The sequence below is a fragment of the Ambystoma mexicanum genome, chromosome 4p (genome assembly GCF_040938575.1).
Source record: "Ambystoma mexicanum isolate Mex_15411 chromosome 4p, UKY_AmexF1_1, whole genome shotgun sequence".
Classification (NCBI taxonomy): Eukaryota; Metazoa; Chordata; class Amphibia; order Caudata; family Ambystomatidae; genus Ambystoma; species Ambystoma mexicanum.
Genome location: NC_090927.1, coordinates 807,717,530 through 807,742,234, shown reverse-complemented (window position 1 = coordinate 807,742,234; position 24,705 = coordinate 807,717,530). Strand labels below are relative to the sequence as shown.

Below are 24,705 nucleotides of genomic sequence, written 5' to 3'. Positions count from 1 at the left end.
CTGAGTTTTGCAATGTGAATAATGTATATGCCCTAAAGCAGTGGTCTTCAAACTGTTCTATCCCAAGCCCCCCTTGCAGAAAAGTTTCTTAGTCAGGGCCCCCTGCGCCAGGACATTGAGATCGTTGGCAGCATAATCATTTTAGCTGCTATTGGTGGGATTTACACAGTTTGTTTCAGCAGCAGACTCCCTTGCATCCTTATCACTTTTTTAAATTCCTTGTCACTGTCTCCTTCTCTGTTAATCCCTTCTGCATCACACTTCTTCCTTACACAATCTCTCCCATCCCTAACTCTGTGCTGTTTTCTCTCTTTACTGCACCTGCTCGGTCTGGATCCCTCCTCTCTGAGCTTGACTGCCATTCTCCTGTTATGTCACCTTACCACTTGCAATATCCCTTTCCTTTTCATCCCCTCAAATTCTGTCTCTTATCGCCCCACCTTCCACACTTCCCACTTCCATTCTAGCGCCCTTAAACCCTCTTTCCTCTTCCCCTGGGTCTGTCTCTTACTTCTCTAGCCCTGCACCCATTTGGTCTGTTGTCTCTCTAAACCCCTCAATCTGTCTCTTGTCTTCATTTCATTCTTGATTTGTGTCTTCTCTTTCTCTCCCTCCTGCAGTTTCTACTTTCCCTCTTGGCTCTACAATTCTTTCTTTTCCCCCTTGCAGTCTCTTGGGTTCTCTCCTATTCTGCTTGCCTCTTTTCCTGTTGTGTCTCTTCCCTTACTGTTCTATGTTAGGTTCTCATTTCCATATTCTCTTACCTTGCAATTGTCTGCCCTCTAACATCCCCTTTAACTTCTCTCACTCTCACTCTCCTCCTCTTTCACAAAGTCTTCCCCCCTCAATCTGTATGCTTTCCTTTCCCATTCCAGCACTCGGTCCCGCACCCTCTCCTATTATGTCTCTCCTGCCCCCTGTTCTGTCTCACTCCTGCACTTTCTCCTTCCATCACTCCTGCTCTGTCTCCCTCTCTCCCCCTTCAATTCTGCCGAATTCCTATTCTGTCTAAACCTCTCCTCCCATCTCGTCTCCTCTGCTGTCTCTGCCTTCTATTTTGTCTCTTCTTCCATTCCTGTTGCAGTTCACCCTCTCATCCCTGAAAGTAGCTCCATGCGGAAAGGCAGAATGCAAAGGCAGCGCTTGCCACAACACTGCTAAAGTGGCTATGTTGCGGCAAGCGCCATCTTTGCATTCTGCCTTTGTCAGGTGCTCCTGCCAAGAAGTGAACACAGCATGGAAGGAGATTCCTGTTTACTTCTTGAAAGTAGCATCGTACTGAAAGGCTGAATGCAAGTCAGCACTTGCCGGCCACTGCTGATAATCGCTTATCAGCATTTCATTGTTCTTCAAGCGGTGGGATTCGTACCCACCCCCCTAACCCCAGGCATGTTGCCATGCCCCACCAGGGGGGCGCGCCCCACAGATTGAAGAACACTGCCCTGGAGGGACTTCAATTCTCTCTGGGACAGGGTACACCTGGTTCCATCTTCTTGTCTCCTCATATGTCTTTGTTTCTGGGCTTCACTAGTTGGTTGCAGCCTTTGTGCTTCTTGTGTGGGTGCAGCATGCAGTGCCCAGGGGTGAAGGTCCCTAACAATACAGGGTCCAATGGCCAGGCCTTGTTCATATGTGTCAGTGAATGTGATACAAGCGCAACCGTACACGGGCATGGCAAGTGCCAGTCTAGAAGAGTGTGGGCTGCAATGGCAAGACCCACTGTGAACAATTATGTGAATGGTTTCCGGGTTCAAGCTGGAACCCACAGTTGGGAATTGGCAGAGAAACAGGCCAGCACAAGTTAAATGCAGCAGCCCCCAATAATTGGCGAGCTGCCGGATATTTTAATGGATGCACCCCTATGATGAGAGGTGGTGGGGGTGAGGACCCTTACCCAAACCAAAACCCAACACCACTTAAAAGTGGAGGTCCTGTTACATGTCTTTGTAACACTTGGGGATATGTCCCTAAGAACAGTGCAAGATGCCAACCCAAAGGCAGATCACGAGTAGGCCCTTCCGGAACCTGAAACCTGCCAAGACTCTTCCGGATGGTCAAACTCTGTCTGAATGCTTGCTGTAATTCACCTCCAATTACCAGACACACAGACAGACAGACAGAGAGAGAGAGACCAAGGCATCGTGCTCTCCTCATCTTGGCCAGTGGAACAGCCAAGGGGCAAGTCTTCAAAAGAAACAAGCCCTGTTGCTCATCCTAATGTGGAGCTTGTGCAAAGAGGCAAGAGCATCTGTTGCTGAGCCCCATCAACCAAGAGCATTTGAGACCTGGAGCTGCTAAAGGACGGATCCTGTAACTCCTCTACTAAGACACTGAAAGTGAACGTGCATGAGTATGTCTTCCGCCTGCACTGTGCTCACTAACATCATCGGCACCTTTCACCACCGGAGATATGCCTCTGTCAAACTGGACAGTGGCATTGCCCACAGCTTCAGCAGTTCCTCACTGATTTTCATCAAAGTGCATCCACAGTGGCTTCATCACTGTACTGCCAGATTGGACAATCAGTGATAGATGCCCCACAACCGTTGCTGAAGGACCGGTGCACCAGGAACCACGTGGTCAAACTCAGACCGTTTGATTGACTCTAAGTTACAAGGTATAAAGGCTAAACTAATGCAGAATAGGCTATGGAGGGGCCCCTTCCCTTTTCCTCTCTCGCCTTCCATTGCAGCTACAACCATATCTTGGCCTCTCTCTGCTCAATCTTTCAGTATTGTTATGCCTCCTCCTCTGCCTTTCTCCCCGCTTGTCCATATTACTCCATCCTGGTCCTTACTGTGCTTTCTTCCACTTTTCTCTGTCACTGCTTCTCTAACCTTTCCCTTGCTCTTCTCTATGCCTGCTCTCAGAGTTCATTTCCTTCTCCAAACTGTCGCTTGATCGTCACTCTTCTTATCTTGTTGTCTCCTCCTCTATCTTCACAACTTGCCATCATGGGACACTGTCCTAACTCTATCAAATCAAAATTGCCTCTGCCCCTGTTCATTTCAATCTTCGGGTGGTCACCATCTTGGATTCAGTCGATCAGTATCTGCATATTGAGCTACTCACTTGCGACTGCCACTTCTGAGTCCAAGCTTTGAGTAAGTGTCCGCTTTCTTGTTCTAAGTTGCTTTCCACAAACGCAAGCAAGGGAGGATTGCGGGAAGGGCTTTAACTGGGCAGGAACTAGCTGGGGCAGAGCCCCGGCAGTCTCTGAACAGGGATCCTACTATCCCCAGCCACGCCAGCCCCTTAGGCAGCCCATTTAGCGGAAGCGCTGCACAGTTTAAGGGTTGCCTGCAGGTGTCAGCACTTCAGATTAGAAAAAAGAAAGGGCATTGCTTCTTCTTTTGTTGACACCTGCAGTCAGACCTTTAACTGCGCAGCGCTTCAGCTAAACGGACTGCCTGATGAGTGAGAGCTCTTAACTAAGAAACAGGAGGAGGGCTGAGAAACCCACCCCTCCTCCTGTTTCTGAATAAAGAGGCAACATGCAGCCCTTTCACTCAAGGAGCCCCATGGTTAAAGGGTTGCCTGCATGGGTCAGTGACCTCGGCAGGCAACCCTTTAACCTTGTGTCTCCTTGGTTGAAAGGGCTGCAAGGAGGACCCTCATTAGGGGGCATGGCTTAAGTACACGTGTACTTAGGCCATGCCCTCTAACGAAAGCCCTCCTTCGATTTAGCACCTCACTTAAAGCACTGCTTGCGGGCAGCTTTGCGGGGAAGCGCAGTGAACAAACATTTTCTTTGCACAAACCAGGTCTTTAACCCCAAATAGTCTTGCTTGTGGGAGCTAGTCACAGCTGTGTAAATGCATTGGCCCTCATTCCGAGGTTCGTGCTAGTCATGGCGCAATAAGCGCCATGGCTAGCACCAATACCGGTACCGCCACCGACTTGGTAGTATGGGGATTTACCGGTCCAGTACGACCTTGGCGGGACCGGTAAGTCCCCATTTGAAAAGCTATTCCCCATTCCCATTTGAGCCCCCATGGGGCTCAATGGGAAGGGGGAAGGCATCAATAACGGTACCATAAATTGCGGTACCGTTATTGACCCTGGTATCCCTAAAACCAGGCGTTAAGGGAGGGACCCGCAAAGGGACCTTGGAATAGGGCGCAAAGGGATTACCGGCACCAGTGTCATTACCGGTGCCCGGTATCCCTTTGCGCCTAGGTCGTAATGACCCCCATTGTGTTTGTCGATGGAACTCTTCCCCTTGCTATTGCCATCCCTTCTTTGTTGTAACATGAACTTAACAGGTTTTGTTGGCATTTTAGGAAGAACTGCCCTTGCATTATAAAGAGCATATCTCTCAACATGGACAACAGCAACCTCCTCATTACAACAAGGGGTCTTCACATGAACAGGTAGGGGTGTCCCTGAAGGGGTGTTTATGCAAAATAAACAAAGATGAAATGCGCGGCCTAGGGGACCCACTATGTACCCCCTTTGCGGCATACTTAATGGAGCTGGTGGTGGGCCTGGCCCCCATGCCTCTCCCAGTGCCATCCAGCAGCCTGAACCTTGTCACACTGTTTTATCTGTACATTCTTTAATTACTGAAGGTGTATTTCACATCTGTCATGCGCTGTCTACATTTACAGTATCCAGCTCCTTCTCTACCATGAGATGGTTTCATATATTAACTATTGCATCAGTAATGGGACGGCTCCAGCCTTCAACGTGTCCTTGTAAAGCGATTCTTGATTAAGCACTTTTCACTTGCAACAAATAACTAGAACTAAAAATGTCATCGTGTAGTCATGATGCCCCGCACAGCTGCTTGCACATGAGAAGCACGCATCTGCAATTAGCAGTGAATTGGGATCATCTCGCAAACGATTAGCAATTCTAACAGATCCCCATCACTAGAGGCGTGCCAGATCTTGGGGACGAAGAGCGCATCCTCATTTTTATGTGACGGATTCCTTGTGTTCATCCGGAACCGGAAATCGGCATAAACACTGACTTTTTCCGGGTTGCTCCCCTAGATCACGGTCAGGTACATGACCTGTTGTCCCATAGGAAAGGCCCCTGAAAGTAATCCTGCTTCACTCCAAGTCAATATTTGGTTTACTTTCCTGCAGCACAACCACAGATGCAGGCGTCTTTCAAAAAATGAGGCCAAGAAACTGCATAATGGTTCTACCTGGCTATACCATGGCAACAGCTGGAGAATAGTGTGATTACCTGGGCACATGAAAGCAGCGCCTGCCTATTTAATACATATACGCAAGCTAAGACTGTTGGCTTTGTCAAAGCTCGGTTTTTTAAAGAAACAAGGAACAGATATAAATCAAGAGGCTGAATTCACACTTGGTTAAGGCATTTTGATTACGGTAGCATTTACAGCTGCCATTAACTCTTAGCAGGTTGCTTAAAAATAACACTGGGAGGCCCGAGACTGCACAAAGTCTGATTTTACAGTTTGATAGAGCTAGCTTTTAGAGATACCAGGAGGATGCGTTTTGTGCTGAGATGAGCAGGCAGTGAGAGGGAATGGCCATAAGGATTCGATCTGGGACAACTCACCAAGGGGGCATTTCACCACATTTATTGGGGCATTTTTTATGGAGGCCAGCATCCCATGTGGCCTTCCTTCTGCCCCGAAGGCCCTGAGCCTCAAATTCGATGTTCTCTACCTCGATTCCCAAAACCCCTCCTTAAAAATGCAGCACAAAATTGTGGTAAAATGGCCCTTGGCCAATGGCTGCAGTAAGTTGGGTGGATCCCTATGTACAAGAATGGCCATGGGCCATGCCATCTTCCCCCAAGTCTCAAAACTATAAAGAAGTGTTTCCCCTTACAATAAATTGCAATCAAATGCCATTTTGATGGATTGTTTAAACTAACCCCCTGGACGCTTCTAGTAAAAATATTTGCCTCGCTAATGCTCAGAGATTTTTCGTCTCAGGTCAAATCTTTAAGTCTTTAAGTCTTCTCTCCAGGTATCAAGTGGGGTTTTGGCAGGGAATTGGGACCTCCCTTAACGCCACAGTTATTTCCCATCTCTCAGCAGCGGGTAAAAGAGGCGTGGTTGGCCCGTTTACATGGCCTCCATTGATATGTCCAGTTCCTTTAACACAGTCGGCCAACCCTATGGAACAACCTACTCCGAGGTAATATGCTGAGGGAAATGGTTCAGATCTTGGCATTACTACACACTGATTCTTCACTTATAGTCAGATTGACCAGGGAGGGGGTTACCTCAGCACCATTCAGAACATTTGTGGGGCTCAGACAGGGTTGTGTGGTGGCACCTACTCTTTTTAACTTGTACATGGAGGATCTGGCTTTGGTGTGGAAGGCAGGCACAACAAACCCAGTAAAAATAAGCACCCTCGTCTTGGACTGGCTAGCCTTTGCTGACAATGTTGTCCTATTTGATAACACACCTATTGGGCTGTTCAGGAAATTGATGCTTTTCCATCAGTATGCTGGGGATCATATCCTAAAGATAAATGCAGGCAGGTCTAAGAGAATGATGTTTATGACTAGTAAGCATCCTATCTCCTTTATCTGGAGGGTGGGGGTGACCCCCCTCAAAAGGGTGTCCTCCATGAGGTACCTTGGATACAACGTAATCTATGCTCAATCTTTAGACGCTTGGCGGTCCCTCTTCAGGGGTGTTTTTTCTCCTGTCCTAGCTAAAATGAGGAGAGTGTATTCACAATTATGTCGATACTCCCTCTTGCCTCTCATTAGGTTTTACCTACAGCAGATCGAGCCAACAATCCTCTATGGGCTGGACATCGTACTCCTTGATTTGGGGGTTCCTCTAAACATTCTACAGGGAAAGCTTTGGAAAAAGACCTTGGGGTTAAATAACTGGGTGCCAAATTCGGTGGTGAGGCACGAATTAGGCCTTACGTCTCTAGCAGCCAGGGCAGTGTGGAAAAAGCTGGCGGAATATGCAACATTTTTAAATTTGCCTGCCAATTCCATCTACCAATGTTTAGGGGAAACATCACTTCTCCAGTCAGCAGTTACAATTAGAGAGTTCAGGCACAACATGGGTTGCATCTTGCACCAGATCAGCCCCTCAATTGACGAACTAAGGGCTACCCCACAGCTGGTCAAGAGGAAACTGACGCTGATTGGGCCGAAACATCAGACTTGCTTCCTGCTTACTCTCTCTATACGGTGTATGCTATGTTTGGGAGGAAGAAATCAGAAACACAAAAGTATGTGTCGTTGTTTGCATGTCCTAAAGTTCGCAGTAGATATATGCGTTTTCGTTTTTAGACATCTAGAGGGAGGAAGGAGTGGTGAGGAAGGCCAATGAGCAGTAGTCGAGTTTACTGTCAAAGTGTAATTAGAAACATTTCATGAGGAGAACATATCAGCAACAAAAGGCAGTTTGGACGATAATTATAATGGAGTTGTGGAATTAATCAGTAAGTGTTTCTTAGACCGTGGGTATGAAACACAAAATACCAAGACAGCGATTCAGGAAGCAGACAGAAGAAAAAAGGAGTAATTTGTTGGTTCCTAAAATATGTCAAGATAACATGAACCAGCGAGAGTAAGATTCATAACAAAATACAGTGTACATTGGAAGTTTGAACATAAACATTTTAAAAACCATTGGCATATTGTGAGCTTAGAAGCAGAAATGAAGGACATTTTACGAGAAAACCCATCATTGCATATGAAAAGCAAAAACGCCTAAGAAAAGATTGCCCCAGTCATTTAGCGAGGATGAGTATCACTAAGAAATCGTGGCTCGATGAGGGGGAAAGTTGGGTTTTTAAATTTGTCGGACATGCAATAATTGTGAATAAGTAATGAACAATCTAAATGAATACGTTGATTTACATGGGAGCAGAATATTGATGAAGCAGTTTATGAATTGTAACAGTTGCTATGTAATTCACGCAACTATGTGTGTGAAACAAGCTTCAGATCAGCAGCACAAAAAGAAAGCTTCAGGATATAATCATGGAACACATCAAACAATGAATCTAGAAAGGTGAAAGATATCCCTTGGGCCGCACTGGAAAATGGAACACCAGAAGGATGACATATGGTACATAGGAATCTTTTATATTGAGAAGGTAGCGGAAGTAGAGAGAGGGGGTTTTAGACAAGAGAGAATGAGCCAGCAAGAGGTAAGAATGAATTTGACTTTAAAAGAAACTTCTAATGGTTTAATAAGGATGAGGAATTGAATGTGTTTGTACGACTTGATGATGTTGCAAGTATTCCTGTTTTATTCTGGTAGTTGATTCAGGAGAATATTCCATAACTGATGTATTCATTCATATTAGTACATAGTTGTTATTAGATATTAATAGACAGTTCAAGTTTCTAGATTGTAGGGCTTGCATTAAAAAAGAGAAGTATGTTTTTTGAACCTAGAATGATTTCCAGAACTACTGGCAAAAATGATCATGTATGTGAAAGCCTGATGGTTTCTCAACACGTGTTTTATCCAATATATGATTAATAATATTCAGAATAACACAGCAACAATCAATCTGGATTAAGAGCACAAAGAATACCTGACAGACCACACTGATAGTTAATGATGGTCAGTGAAGTAAATTAGGATCAAACTGATAAATACAAAGAATAAGTATTAAATAGGTGTAATGGCACTGGCAAAAGTGCAGCAACATACAATAGACATGGAAAAGATTAATAATGAAGGAGAAGACAGCGTAATGAAATATGTAAAGGGTGAAGTCATGATCAATATGGCTGAAACAGGATACATTCAAATACATTCATCAATGTTGTTGAACAGAAACACATACGTCTTGGATAATAAGGATTGGATGAAGCAGATGAAAAGAAAGAATACATATTAAAGATATGCAATGTTGGTGGTAAAAGTGCAGCAAATAACAATAAACATTGAACATATGGACTTAGTGTTCAAGGTGAAGGCACCATGATTAAATATGCAATGGTTAAAGAGATGATCAATATGGTTGAAACAGGATGTAGTCATAAGTCCTTCTTTCATTTTGCTAAATTGGAACACATAAGTGCTGGGAAGAAAGAATTGGGATCAAGCTAATAAATAAATAATTCGTTTTATTCAGGTGTAATGGTGCTGGTAGAAGTGCAGCAAATTATAAATGAAATTGAAAATACTGTCTTAATGATCAATGTGAAGGCAGTTTGATTAAATATTCAATGGGTGAAGCAATGATCATTATGGCCCTAACATGATGAATTCACAAGTCCTTCCTCTATGTTGTAGAACTAGAACATGGAAATAATGGACAGTCTAAAATGTCACCTGCTCAGCTCTTACTAAGCATTTACTGACAACTAGTTCCACATTTATTTTGGAGAAGGTGCCGAGATTACAAATAACATTAAAAATGGCACGTTTGTGGTCCACAGACGCCAATACCATGTGGCAGTCATACTGCACATTTGTTACATTAAGAACAATACAGTAAGGTGAATACAGTTTAGTAGACATATTCATTTACTACTTGTTGCTAAATTTGTAGTCAATAAAACATTCTAAATTTCAGGATTGTAAACGCATTTCAGGGAAAGTTTATTCCACAATAATTTTTCAAAGGAACAACAGTTCTGAAAACAATAAAATGTTCATTGAAAATGGGCAACGATTAAGAAGACCAGTGACCTCCTGCATTAAAGTGAAGAGAAACTGAACAATGTTCTGATAACGATAATTTAATGACAAATGGAAATGAGAAAGTAAAAATATATTTTGAGAACCCCTGCGTTTTTTAGGATTTTAATTATTATCCAAATGAGTAGAAGTCAAATAATGAAAAGATTTCTAAGTGGGAGTTATTGGAAAGAAATTTCAATAATAACAATTATATCATGTAAATAATCAAGGCCAAATCAAATAATAATGCATAATAAGATAGAAAGTAAGCTTACTACAACTACAGTATTTTATAGGGAAAACAGTGTCCATAATTAGTGGTGAGCAATAAACAGTTTTTGTTTGATTTATCTGATAAGCCCTGAAGAAGCATGCATTGTGGACTATCATTAAGCCACCACAGTGTGAAACATGTGTTGATCTAGTAACATCAGCCAGTTACATGTTGGTCAATATATTACATTTTAATTATCAAACGTAATCTGTAAAAGGGCGCATGCTTTTTAATTCACATAGGGCCTGATCACGACTTTGGCGGTAATACTGGCGGTAATACCGCCAGCAGTATTAGCCCTACTGCCGAACTCCCCGGCGCTAATAGCACTGGATCATGAGTTTGGCGGTAATGTTAATCCCCATTCCCCATTGAGCCCATTCGGGAATGCCCCATTCCCCATTGGGCTCAATGGGGAAAATTTGCGCTCTTACCGCTGGCGGATTTCCCGCCGGCGGTAATAGCGCAAATTTACGTGGATTTCTCCAAAGCTCAGAGCTGGGGCGAAATCCGCCAAAGTCCTGATTTGGCAGACCCTTAAATCTGGCGGTAATAGCGCTACCGTCGGATTTAAGGGTTACCGCCAAAGTCGTGATCAGGCCCATAATCTGTAAAAAAGGCAAGCTTAAAATACAATAATCTATTTTCCTTAGCAGATAGTTTTTTTCAGAATTTGTTGATGGAATATTATCATGTTATCCCTGTCTTAGCCGACTTGCCTAGGCTACCTCTAGAGGCCCACATTAATTTCATAATTAATTTTATGCATGTGAGATAATTTACTGATTTCCCGGGGTTCCAGAGTCACAAGAAGCAAAGACCTATTATGTTTAAATATCCTAAAGCTCGAAAATCATAAATCAATCAGTCTCAGTTGCTATTCAGCAATTCTGTAGCTCTTTGCCAGATACAGTCCACATTCCACCTGGCTAATTGGGGTTTTCGGAAAGCTCTTAAGATCTTTTAATTCCCCTATTAACCTGTGGAAGTGTCTGGCTATCGGATTCTTTTTGCATTTAGAGCTAGCTCTCAATTTTGCATGTACTTTGTTCCATCACCTTGTGACGAGGATCGTGCAATATGAACATTGTTAAATATATTTAAAAAATCTATTTCCAGGAATAGTTAGGCAGATTTCAACTTTGCTATTACCGCCCTAGACATCCGTGGGAGACTGGTCATTGACCAGTTGATACACAGGGGGACATCTACAGGTTATACTGCTGACGTCCCAGGTGAGAGGAAATGCACAGAATTGTCAGAAAAATATACCTTCTGTTCCCCTGAGGCCATGTCAAACAAGAGCAAGGGGTGGGGGGATCCATGGAATTGCTAGTTTAGAAGATTCCAATCTCGCTCAGCCCTTACTTTATCTTAGTGCGGTCTCCTCCTATTGATGCATTGAGGAATCAGAAAGTCAAAGGGAAAAGCAGTGGCCTTCAGACCTTCGGACCTCTGAAAGAGCCTGAGCTCTCTATGTGTTGTGACTTCAACCCCCTCCCAGGGTTTGTGCGGTCTCACGTGCTGGTGACACCTGGAACACCATGTGATGGTCCCAATAAAAGGTGCGTATGGCTTCCCGAGTGCCAGTTATCGACTGAACTCACTGCCTTCTGTGTCACAATCATTGCGTGCATGCAGGAGGGGCCCGACCTTATCCGGCCCCATAACAACTGGTGACAAAGGAACTTCATGATCCGCGTGCAGCGCAACCATGCCGGAGCAACCTGTTGGCAGCACCTGCCCTGCGAAGCTCTCACGCTCTGTCAGATCTTCTCTGATAACTGTCAGCTTATGCCAACGAGGTCCCGTTTTGTGCGGGATCATGCCGCGGGGTCCCCAGGGCGTGCTCGGAGTGCGTAAATGCCATGATTTGTTTTGGTGCCCCCGCGGCTAGGTCCCGTTCTCAATGGGCTGACGCTGCCAGAGAGACCAGAGCGTTCCTGCAGTCCGTTGACTCCCGACTCCTGACGGGGGGAGATCGACGTTGTGTGGCCCATGCCGCTACATTCAACATTGCTCACCATGATCCTGTGAGTACCGCGGCCTGGGGGAAGCCAGCGGGCTGCTGCATTGAAGGTGGATGGCTCCCTTCTGGGGGAGAGTGAGAAGTGGCGTGCTGCCGACACAGCAAAGACAGAAAGAAAGCTCCTGACTGAGGGAGATGGCAGTGCAGCCTCTTCTGCTGCTGCCCTGATTTAATGTGAGCTGCCTGGAGGATTGAGGCCAATCAAAACCCCTAAACTGCTGCCGGACGGATCACCAAGCACTGCAGCAGATGTGGCCCCTGTCTTTGCCTGCCAAGGAAAATGGACACTGTGAAAATCCATGTTGCTCTTTGCCCTACAGCCAGCCCATTACTCTCAACTCTCCTGGACTAATAAAATGTCATTGTCCAAGTGTATTCGCTCAAGGTACCCCGTGAACTGTGATTTACGTTTGAAGCTTTGTGCCGGCATATGGGTGGCACGCTTAAAGTGGACATAGTGAAGTGTCCGCCTGAAGCTGTGGTCCTGCGTTCGGTCTGTAGGCTTAAAACGGGCTCAGTAAAAAAAAGGGGTATCATTGTTGTACCACATCCCCTGGGTTCCATGTGTTAAAATCGCAGCAAAAATGGCAGTGGACACAAAATATCGTGGCAAAAAGGCTGTGGTTTTCTGACTACAATCCATGTAAAGGATGCGGGGGACACCCCTCTAACCTCCACACCCATTATACCATTTAAGGGGAGCGGGGGACACCCCTGCAACCCCTGCTCCCCTTAAATGGTGTAATGGGGTACACCTTTAACGGGTCAAACCACAGCATTTTTGCTGCAATTTTTTGTACAGGAGACATTTCTGCTGGGATTTTATCACTGCATATCATCCCCTGGACTAATGAAGTGTTTTCGTGTGTGCAATGTCCAGTGCCCCACATGCAGAATTTTAAATGTATGCGACAGTGTTGCGTTTGGAAGCCCCAGAGCTTTCCCACCAACGATTGATTATTGTAATGTGCAGTGATTTATCTATGCAATGTTGATTAGTGATGTTGTTCTGATCATTTACCCTTGGCCTGGGATGCTGTGATTTCAAGCCCCTCCCAGGGTTCGTGCTGTGTCACCTGTTGGTGACACCTGGTACACCATGTGATGGTGAACAATATAGGTTCCTAATTAAGGAACTCCCGTCCCCTGCACACTATCCCAAGCTCATAAATGGCCTAAACATTTAGGAACATTTTAGAAGTAAAATTCAGTTCATACATTCAATTATGATTGCTGGCATACCAGCATATTGTAGTTTCCAATGATAGATCTCAAAGATGAGGATATTTCTTCAAAGGTATTTTTATTGTTCAAAAGTTCATAGAAGGCCCAACGCGTTTCGAGATAAACATCTCTACTTCAGGGGTATATTCAACATTATGCAACACATCTATAGAAAACTTTCAAAAAAACATAATTACATTTATAGTAGAGTACTTTTGTTACTGTTTTGCATATATAATGGTAACATTTTTATGTTCAAAAGGAAAAAATAGAACAAAGTGGTTCTTGTGATACTATGTACAGCTGTCTAGTCATTCTAATAATTGTAACTTATTTTTTCAACTTATTTTCAACAATGACTCTGCTAATCTCAAATAGAATACTTGTCAACATACTTGTCTAAGCTAAATACGGTCCAAAGCAGACCGTTAGTCTAAAAACCAAAATGGAATCATCAAACAAAAGGCTATGGATTATCTGTAGGCACTGTATCATAGTTGGTCAAGGGGATAGTCTTGTGTGAGGGCATGGTACCCTAATAGTCTTAAATAAGTTTGCTATGGAGTATAGAAATGTGTGGTCTTAATGGCATTTGTGCCCGAGAGAGTTTAACAATTATAAAACAAAATAGCTTATACATAGGTCAGATTGGATGTTGGTAAACACTGATAAAGTGCCTGATGGTAGTGAGAGTAAGTAAGTTCTTACCCTAGTTAAGGTTCCAGAAATCGCTGTTGCGTGCGGTGTAGAACTTAAGGTGAGAGATACCAGGTAAGTCAATGCGTTCTTATGGCGTTCCTTTTGCTAGGGAAAAGGTAAGTTTTCGTACCGTTAGCTTAAGTGATAGAAGAACAGGTAAGTGAGGGTAAAGGGTAGGGTAGGGTGTTGTCAGCAAAGGTTGAATGCTGCTTACCTATGGCTATGATCCCAAGAGTGTTGAGATTTTCTGCGCGTCCATAGCGTGATGTTAGTAAAGATCAAAATGGCCGTATATATTACGGCGCTAAGTAATGACGTCATTACGTTGCGGTGTGACGTGACGTCACGGATATAAACAAAATAATTTTTGTTCTTAATACGACAGAAGATGTTCATGTGTAATAAACAAAAAGGAGTTTGTTATCCGTGATCACGGAGTAAATTACCATGCCGTACAAGTGAAAGTAACGCGGTTACTAGACAGAGACAGAAGGTTAAATGGGGTTATGGGTTTAGGGAGCTGGGATGGCAAGGGAAGAATCTCCTGGTATAGATTTCTGATGTTGAATAATCAAGTATAACAAATTGATAACCTGTAGGATACTTTACATTGTGAGATGTCTAGGTAAAGCATGGTCTCACAAGTGATAAATTGTTTCAAACTTGTACAATTATTTCCTGTAGGAGACTTACATTCTGTCAAGTTATAAACATTTTATGTACAAGATGATGTACTATTCAACAACAATGACCTTGTCATTGTGACTTACATTCTAATGGGAAACACAACTTGGTCCTGTTATGACATCTATATTGTGGTTTGAGGGACCTTGTCCATTTTCTCCCCCATATGGTGAACTCTCTAAGTGTACTAAATACTCTGTGGTGCCTAAAACAATGAGCACCCTATATCTGAAGAGCAAACTAATTGTGACTATTCCAGAAATTGTTATCTATTGGTTTTTTTGGTTGTTCTATAAGTATGCACCCAAGTAGAAATCTTCGTTAAGACCTAATGGGGTCATTGCGTCCAGAGTATGGATCCAATATAATTCTCTTTGTGCCAATCTTTTGGCCATATCTCCTCCTCTGGGTGCTGGTCGAATCACTTCTAGTACAACTAATCTGAGTTGGGAGATATTGTGTCCATTTTCCTTAAAATGTCTTGCTACTGGGGATTTGGTGTTGCCCGTCCGTATGTTGGACTTGTGTTCTGTCCATCTATCCCGTACCTTTCGCATGGTCTTCCCCACGTAGTACTTGCCACAAGGGCATTTCAGTCCGTAGATGACGTTCTTGCTTTCGCAAGTCGCGAAGTCTTTCAAAATAATTTTCTTGCCACTGTTGGGGTGTTTTATGTGGTCACCCTTGATTAAATTGGAGCAATGTTGGCAATTTAGACATGCATGGGTTCCTGTCTTTTGTTTTTTCAATGTGGTTTGTGTGGCTTGTTTCTGGCTTTCGGCCCTAATAAGTCTATCTTTCAGATTCTTACCCCGTTTGTAGGCCAGCATTGGTGGGTCAGGGAATAGTTTGTTCAGGTTGGGGACTAATTTTATAAGGTCCCAGTTCTTATTGATTATTCTTTTCACTTGGTAGCATTGGCTAGAGTATTTTAAGGTGTGAATTAATCTGGTCTGTTCTTTCTTCGGTTTTTCCTGTAGTAGATCTTCTCTTGTTGTAATGTTTGTTCGTGCCAAGGCTTTATTGATCGTATCTTCTGTGAAACCTCTTTTCTTAAATCTCAAGAGTGACCACATCATAGGACACCCCAACAGTGGCAAGAAAAATGTTGAAAGACTTCGCGACTTGCGAAAGCAAGAACGTCATCTACGGACTGAAATGCCCTTGTGGCAAGTACTACGTGGGGAAGACCATACGAAAAGTACGGGATAGATGGACAGAACACAAGTCCAACATACTGACGGGCAACATCAAATCCCCAGTAGCAAGACATTTTAAGGGAAATGGACACAATATCTCCCAACTCAGAGTAGTTGTACTAGAAGTGATTCGACCAGCACCCAGAGGAGGAGATATTGCCAAAAGATTGGCACAAAGAGAATTATATTGGATCCATACTCTGGACGCAATGACCCCATTAGGTCTTAACAAAGATTTCTACTTGGGTGCATACTTATAGAACAACCCAAAAGACCAATAGATAGCAATTTCTGGAATAGTCACAACTAGTTTGCTCTTCAGATATAGGGTGCTCATTATTTTAGGCACCACAGAGTATTTAATACACTTAGAGAGTTCATCATATGAGGGAGAAAATGGACAAGGTCCCTCAAACCACAATATAGATGTCATAACACGACCAAGTTGTGTTTCCCATTAGAATGTAAGTCACAATGACAAGGTCATTTTTGTTGAATAGTACATCATCTTGTACATAAAATGTGTGTAACCTGACAGAATGTAAGTCTCCTACAGGAAATCATTGTACAAGTTTGAAACGATTTATCACTTGTGAGACCATGCTTTACCAAGACATCTCACAATGTAAAGTATCCTACAGGTTATCAATTTGTTATACTTGATTATTCACCATCAGAAATCTATACCAGGAAATTCTTCCCTTACCATCTCAGCTCCCTAAACCCATAACCCCATTTAACCTTCTGTCTCTGTCTAGTAACCTCGTTACTTTCACTTCTACGGCAAGGTATTTTACTCCGTGATCATGGATAACAAACTCCTCGTGTCCAAGCGGACCACTATCAAAATCTTTTTGTTTATTACACATGAACATCTTCTGTTGTATTTAGAACAAAATTCTTTTGTTTATATCCGTGACGTCACGTCACGCCACAACGTAATGATGTCATTACTTAGTGCCGTAATATATACGGCCATTTTGATCTTTACTAACATCACACTACGGACGTGCAGAGAACCTCCACACTCTTGGGGTCATAGCCAGAGGTAAGCAGCATTCAACCTTTGCTGACAATACCCTACCTTACCCTTTGCCCTCACTTACCTGTTCTTCTATCACTTAAGCTAATGGTACTAAAACTTACCTTTTCCCTAGCAAAAGGAACGCCATAAGAACGCATTGACTTACCTGGTATCTCTCACCTTAAGTTCCACACCGCACACAACGGCGATTTCTGGAACCTTACCTAGGGTAAGAACTTACATACTCTCACTACCATCAGGCACTTTATCAGTGTTTACCAACATCCAATCTGACCTATGTATAAGCTATTTTGTCTTATAATTGTTAAACTCTCTCGGGCACAAATGCCATTAAGACCACACACTTCTATACTCCACAGCAAACTTTTGTAAGACTATTAGGGTACCATGCCCTCACACAAGACTATCCCCTTGACCAACTATGATACAGTGCCTACAGATAATCCATAGCCTTTTGTTTGATGATTCCATTTTGGTTTTTAGACTAACAGTCTCCTTTGGACCGTATTTAGCTTAGAGAAGTATGTTGACAAGTATTCTATTTGAGATTAGCAGAGTCAATGTTGAAAATAACTTGAAAAATAAGTTACAATTATTAGAATGACTAGACAGCTGTACATAGTATCACAAGAGCCACTTTTTTCTATTTTTTCCTTTTGAACATAAAAATGTTACCATTATATATGCAAAACGGTAACAAAAAGTACTCTACTATAAATGTAATTATGTTTTTTTGAAATTTTTCTATAGATGTGTTGCATAATGTTGAATATACCCCTGAAGAAGAGATGTTTATCTCGAAACGCGTTGGGCCTTCTATGAACTTTTGAACAATAAAAATACCTTTGAAGAAATATCCTCATCTTTGAGATCTATCATTGGAAACTACAATATGCTGGTATGCCAGCAATCATAATTGAATGTATGAACTGAATTTTACTTCTAAAATGTTCCTAAATGTTTAGCTCATTTATGAGCTTGGGATAGTGTGCAGGGGACGGGAGTTCCTTAATTAGGAACTTATCTTGTTCACGTATATTTCACAACCCAGATGCCAGGGTTGATTGTCATCTCCTCTGCACCTTAAAATCATCAAAAGCACTGCTGTGCCGTTGAGTATTCCCTTAAATGCTTGAACAACCCAAAACAGGAGTGCAAGGTGAACAGATCAGTGGATACACTATGTGATGGTCCCAATAAAAGGTGACCATCACATGCACTCATTTGCTTTGATGACCCTGCATTTGCCCGCCACTAGAAAGGCATTTTCCACCTATTTCACAGATGGAAATGCTCATGCTTTGCATAAGGTTTTCCATCAGGGAACATGAAATGGTGGCATTGTCCTATTCTGGCCCTTCGTCTGAATTGTGTGCTTTATTTCCCTTGTGCCTGGTCTTCAGCAGAGGAGACCATGTGCCAGGGCCACCGATGCAGGGACGTGCACATCCCGGGGAGTATCTCTTTGTGAATCAAGGACACAGAGTCAACTCTGGCTAAATTCTGCAGGTTGCAGAAATCTGCCTGCGCAAAGGCATATTCGCTTTTAAGGCTGATGCGGATCACAAAATACAGAATTTGTCGACTTGCAAGTGCACTTGTGAATCTGGCCCACTGTGTTTGTTGCCCTAAGGCAAGCTTAATAAGCACATGTTTTAAAGCATCATTTCCTTTTCTTCTTTGTGGCAGGTTGCTCAGAGTGCCAGCTGATCATCAATGAGTATTTTTCAAGGCCGGGCGCGCCGATATTCCAGTGCGCCGGATGCTGCTTCTCTAGAGCCTACCCCACTCCAATGAGATCCAAGAAGACCATGCTGGTCCCAAAGAACATCACATCGGAAGCCACGTGCTGCGTGGCGAAGACTTTCACACGGGTAAGGATCGGTCACATAGAGCGGCTCATGGCAGCTTATTCCCCATGTGAGACCTGTGGCATGTGGAGGCTTTAGTGCAGATGAAGATGATCTCAGGTCCAAATGCTGATCAGAAATAAGCTGGCTCTGGGATGCATCCAGTGACGTCGCCAGGAATCAAATTTAGGAGGGGCACAGAGGGGGCCAAAGACAAAAGTAGGGGGGGCACAGACAAAGGTAGGTGGAGAACAAGGTCACTGCTCGTCTTAGGTAGGGGGGCCCGACGGGGGGCACAGAGTTTTACAGGGGGGGCCCCAGCCCCCCCAGGCCCTCACCTAGCGATTGCCACTGGATGCATCTGATGTGCGTGGTGTAGGTATAATTCGTAGCAGCAGGGTAATGGTCAAAAGGGAAATACGGGTTCAGTGGGCAGGTTGGTGCCAAATAGCAGTGAAATGGACAGGAGTCATGTGGCTGAGGCCGCTGAAAGAGAAATGTTGGAAGCCAGATGGCCTCACGGAGGCCAAGGCAGGTGTCCGTTGGGGGAGTTTTGTTTTGTGGCACCATGTACCACGAAACCAATACAGTATGCACCCTGGTTGCTCTTCCAAATATTCACCTAATAAGCTGTAGTAGGGTTGTCCAACTCCAGGCCTCGAGGGCCAGATCCATCCCAGGTTTTCAGGATATCCCTCATTAATATTGATGAGATAGATTTGCATACAATGATTCTAACTGTATGCACATTTCTCCCCATGAATATTCATGAGGGCTATCCTGAAAACCTGTTAGGATTCCGGGCCTTGAGGTCTCGGAGTTGGACAACCCTGCGAGAGTCTAGTCATTCATAGAAAGCAAAGAGTAAGCCACTGTTGTGTATGGATTGCATTGACTCCTATTAACGCATATAGTCGAACTGAAAAGTGATAACTCATATTATGATGTTGATATCACTGCAGTGAAATAAGAAAGTCAAATTTCATTGTGGTGATGTCACACACCCATGTCACTAACCCTGTCCCTGAAAGAAACATTCACCTGATCCCCTTCATGCTCCTCCCACCACATCCTAACAGAAACCCACAGCCCACCTCCAGCCCGCACGCGCTGAAAACAGGAAGCGAGCACTCTGTTAAAGTAAAGGACCCTTCTTTTTTGTGTGAAACATGAAGTAACTGATAGACACCCATTTGCAAAATAAAATTGCACATGTGTGACTCCAAGAGGAAATATTCCACCTCGAGGTTTAGAGTCACATCATAGACAACTCGACCTTCTCACTCATTGTTTAGCAGGTGTGACTCTAAAACCTCTCCAAGGAATATTTCCCCGAAGCTCATAGTCATCCATGTGCAATTCAGCATGTTGTTGAGTTTCTGAGTGATTGTAAGATTCAGGTTCATGATACACGAGAGAGGCTGTACTCCTGTACCCCTCAGTGGACACAGACATGAAAGTAGCATGATATTCCAGTATTTTACCAACTTCAGAAAGATGAGGAGCTGTGTCGCGAGTGATTCGACCCTGCGACCTTCACTTTAAGCATAAGTCCCTGCACCTCAGAGGATGTTTCATTCTACTAAGCTTTTGTGTACGAGGAACATTCAAATCAAGTGTGCTTTTTATGGATTCTTAGAAATGCATATTTAAAAAATACAATGGGCCTCATTACGAGTATGGAGGTAGCCATGCCGCTTTTAGAGGCATGGCTACCCCATACCGGGTACCAGGTCCTGGTTCCTGGAATGGGGAAATACTGGGCCATTCCGACCTTGGAGGGCCCGGTAATTCCCTATACCTGGAACCCGGACCTGGTACATCCACATTCCCATTTGAGCCCCCATAGGGCTGAATGGGAATGGGGAGGATGCTAACAACGGGCCCGTTAATGACCGTCCCGTTTTTAACATCTTGGTCTGCTCGCGGTTTTACCAGACGTCCTTAGTGGGACCCGCGAGCAGACCTCGTAATGAGGCGGTAGAGGGTTAACGGCACAGGCAGCTCTACCGGCGCTGTTAACCCTCTACCGCACTCCTCGTAATGAGGCCCAATGACACCAAAAGGCGCCTTAAAAATGTCATCATTTTTCCAACAATAAGATAGAAGAAGTAAAGATGCAATAGTCTGCGGCTCAGCATGCGTTTGCTCCCTACATAACCTGCACTAGAGCCGCCATCAGTCCTATGCAGGCAGCACAGTCAATGGCCAGGGATCACGGGAGTTGTCTTCCAAAACATGGGGAGAACCAAAGAAATAGTTTCAAAAAGTCCAACTATTATGCATAAAGTACACCGTGCAATCCGTGCTTGGCGGCTGACACCATCTCCAGTTCCCTGCAACATCGGTGTCACTGTTTCCACGCCATTCCTCGCTACGCAGACACTTCACAGCTACTAAGGATTCTGCTGAACACATAAAGGCCATGGACTACTTTGCTGTTCTTAAACCAGTAGTTGGGAAACGCGCAAAGAGCTGGGATTTCCTCAGCCTTGCGGTGTAAGGGCAGAACAGGAGGACGTGCCTGGCAGTATTAGTGCTTTGTTAGAAGGGTACCGGCCTCCTCGCTCTCCGCTGCCACTTTTCCACAGCCGTTGCAGGAGAAGCTGGTCCAGACTAGTTTCATCACCTCAGGGAGTGAAATATCACTCAAGTATTTCTGCCACCCATGAATGACCTCAGGCTCAAAATCGAGCATGGCCTGGGCACTTGAAGCCTCAGCTCATCTTCCCCTGGCCCTTCAGCCCAAAGGTCTTGGCAGTGGCCTTTACTCAGAATATGTGGATTTGCCAGATTTGCTGCAATCCCAAGATAAAGTGGCAAACCACAGGGCCTTCTTGCCACCTCCACCAATGGATTGCTATGCAACTCCTGCACAACAGATGGGGGGCCAATTCCCATCGGCTCTCATTGGATATTGCAGTTGCCACAGTTTCAGCCTTTGGAGAAACCACTGGCGTAGCCGATGAAATGCTAAGTTATCATTCCAGAAATGTAGACTCTGCTGGGGAGGTTTCCTTCAGCTTTGAGCTTCACCACATGGGCAGCTTTCTTCTGATTCGCCAGCAGGGACTCCTTGAATGCATTACTTCCAAACTGATAGACACATTGGATGCTTCTGTCAGTCTGCCCAATGGCAGTCCTGCTTGCTCCAGTTTGCTGAGAGCATGAGTTCATCAATGGAAACTTTATGCCCAGGTAGTTAGGTGAGGAGCCTTTCCCTAGCTGGGGTGGGTGCCAGATAAACGCAGTTTTTTGTGCCAGCGTGGTCTCGCCATTTTAGGCATTGCCAGCTCCGTTTCTCCAGCAGAATGACTCAAAGAACTGAAAAGACTGCAAAGCATTCCTTATCCGTCTGCTCTTCCGAGTAACACAACTGCATCACCTGCAAATAGAAGCACAGATGTCTTTGCCGACCTCCCCCAGACTGCACTACATTATGAGACACCTCCACAAGTGGTTTGCAGGGGTTAATTGTTGCAAAGATTAAACAGAAGGCGTGCAGGGCTCCATATCATTGTGACAATCGGAAAAGTCTTTCACTCTGTCATCCACACCGAATCCGAGTTTAATTATCACTGTAGAGCCATTGGACTGCGTAAAAGAGTGCTGCGCCTACCCCTATTGACCTTGGAATCTCCCAGAGTCAGATTCTGTCTACCTAGCCAAAGACTTTTCAGCAGGCCTCCCTCCATTCAGCATGCCAGTGTTGGTGTGGGCGAGGGTCTGAAGGAACCACAATGACTCCTTCTCTGAGCCCAGACCACACGTCAAGCAAAGCCCTGGACTTCCTGCACCACCCCTGCATCCAGATCAGCTGTACTTTGCTAGGTTTTTTTGTGCGGTTGTTTAGGAGAGACATTTGGCGGTAGCTATTGGGTGAGCCCAATTATCCCTCTAATAACTGATACAATAACCACCTGTGTGCAAGACTGGGAAGAGAGGCATGGTTCCAAGAGCGCATTAGAGACCTCTAAAGAGCTGGAGCCCAAAGGCTGCCGCATGATTTAAATACATCTGCTCCAGTCCTGTCAGGACATGTGTCCTAATCAGATTTTGGCTGAGTGAGGGCTTCCCTGACCTCTGGCAAAGTAAATGTAATTCCCCAAAGTCATCTAATCAGGGGTGCTTAAAATAGTCATTCCCAGGTGTCATACCCAGATAACCAAACAAATACATTTCCATATAAGGATCATGTGAAAAGCCTGTGGTCCACCTAAAACTGTACCCCATTTCTGCCAGGCTCCACTATGCCCACGATTCTCTTTGGTTTGGGCACCGCATATGTTTTGACCTCATTAGCTCCCTCAGTCTTGCTTCTCTACCTGTACCAGGCATCTACATTGTCACTTACGAATTGCAATGCATTCAATATTCGTGTTGGGGAAATCCTTAAGAAGCATCGCTAGTCCCTTTTTTCACACTTCCTCTGGAGCTAACCGCTTACTGAACTGCCTGATTTATGTGTTGCTGGGCAAGAGATTGTTATTGACCTTTTCTCAGCCAATCAAAAAATGTTTGTAGTGAAGTCAATAACTACTGGTATTGTCTTCATTCTGAGCATTCTGTCTTCAAAAGCCGACGGGGAAACAACGGTGCAATTTCCAGACATGATTTCTTGCAAAAACACACTTCCTCTCTGGGAGGATTTCTTTTTTTTTTATCTCTAACATGCTACGGAAAGGTAAAACATGGGAAATTATTAATTTAGGACGGCAACCTTGTTAATTAAATATTGCAAAATAACCCACCATTTAATTTACCAACTTAGTTTATTTACTTTACTCACTACTAAAGTAAAAAAAATGTATTTGCCACCAAAACTCCAAAACATGTATTAGTACTACTATGCGCTAATAGACTTGTAGGGCTTTGGAGGGGTCATTTGCTTGGGATAATGACCATTGCCCAATTTATGGCCCTTGGCTTCACATAAAGCAGGATTACCAGCATGAATTGTGGAAGGCAGGGATGTCGAGGACATGTTTAATCAGAGGTAGTAATTGGTCAATTCATTTCTAGAAGAGAATGCTATTCGCAGAGAGAATTGCTGTCCTTGCCTATGGACTGCAAGGTGCCAGGCACAACATGCTGCTCCAGCCCTAGACTTCCCACTGACCTCCTAATGTGTTCTGAGAGTTGTAGTCTTTCCTCTCAACAAACAGTCCATTTGGATGTAGTTACCCGATTACAGTAGACTGTAAAAGGAAAGGACAGACCTGGAGCACAGTGTCCCAGTTGACATGATGGTTAAATGGCAACTCTATCCACACAGGCAATACTGCTACAAAACACTTGTTTTTAAACACATTTTGATAGACAGAAAAGTGCGTCCATGCCTACTATTGTTAAAAATTGTGTTTTCTTTAGATGTGACCTAACCACATCGTTTAGCAAGGCTATTGTTGGTAATTTGGCCATTTTTCTCTTTCAGGTTGCCCGCTTAGAAAGCCTCAAACTTGAAAACCACACCGACTGTCACTGCAGCACCTGCTACTATCACAAATCTTAAAGAACCAGAAAACATGGCGGCAGGAGATAGGAACTGGGAGATCCTAAGAGTCTGTTTGTATTGCGACATTTCACAAAACCTTGAAGTTTAGAAGTCAAGGTGTTTTGTGTAGGATACATTTTCGTTATCTATTTCATCAGATACATGAAATCTTATTTCTTTTCTTTTCAAACTGGAATAAAGCATTTTGCATGACTATAAAAGACTCGTTTTATTGACTAATCAGGAGGACGACCAAGAGTAGCATCCATTCTTTGACTGAGGAGCAGGAATGGTTGTGGATCCAGATCATAACTTGAATGAATCATACCATACTATGTATCCTCATACTACATATTGAAAGTGATTATGTCCATTTTAGCTGGCTAACCTGAGTAGGTCAACACTGTCTATGTGGGTGCTTCGAGGCTGTCCAGAACTATCCTTCATTATGATCGCGCCTGCTACTTATTTTCAACCTATGTGCTACTGTTTGTGCTAGAGGGAATAAGTAGGAGCAGGGAGACAGCCAGATCTGCCCAGAATCACACATTGTTTGACGAGCTGGGAAGGCAGCAATAGGATGCCAGGATCTGCATTTTC

At 44.0% G+C, this 24,705-nt stretch overlaps 1 protein-coding gene across 1 annotated transcript in view; it reads left to right on the top strand.

The window, feature by feature from the left end:
- CGA (glycoprotein hormones, alpha polypeptide) overlaps nt 1-24,287 on the top strand; it is a 37,215-nt gene extending 12,928 nt beyond the window's left edge. Inside the window, exons 2-3 of the mRNA XM_069605017.1 lie at nt 18,451-18,635; nt 24,046-24,287. Coding sequence (XP_069461118.1) covers nt 18,451-18,635; nt 24,046-24,123 — 263 coding nt within the window. The 3' untranslated portion in view covers nt 24,124-24,287. The remainder of the gene's footprint in view (nt 1-18,450; nt 18,636-24,045) is intronic.
- The last annotated feature ends 418 nt before the right edge of the window (nt 24,288-24,705 follow it).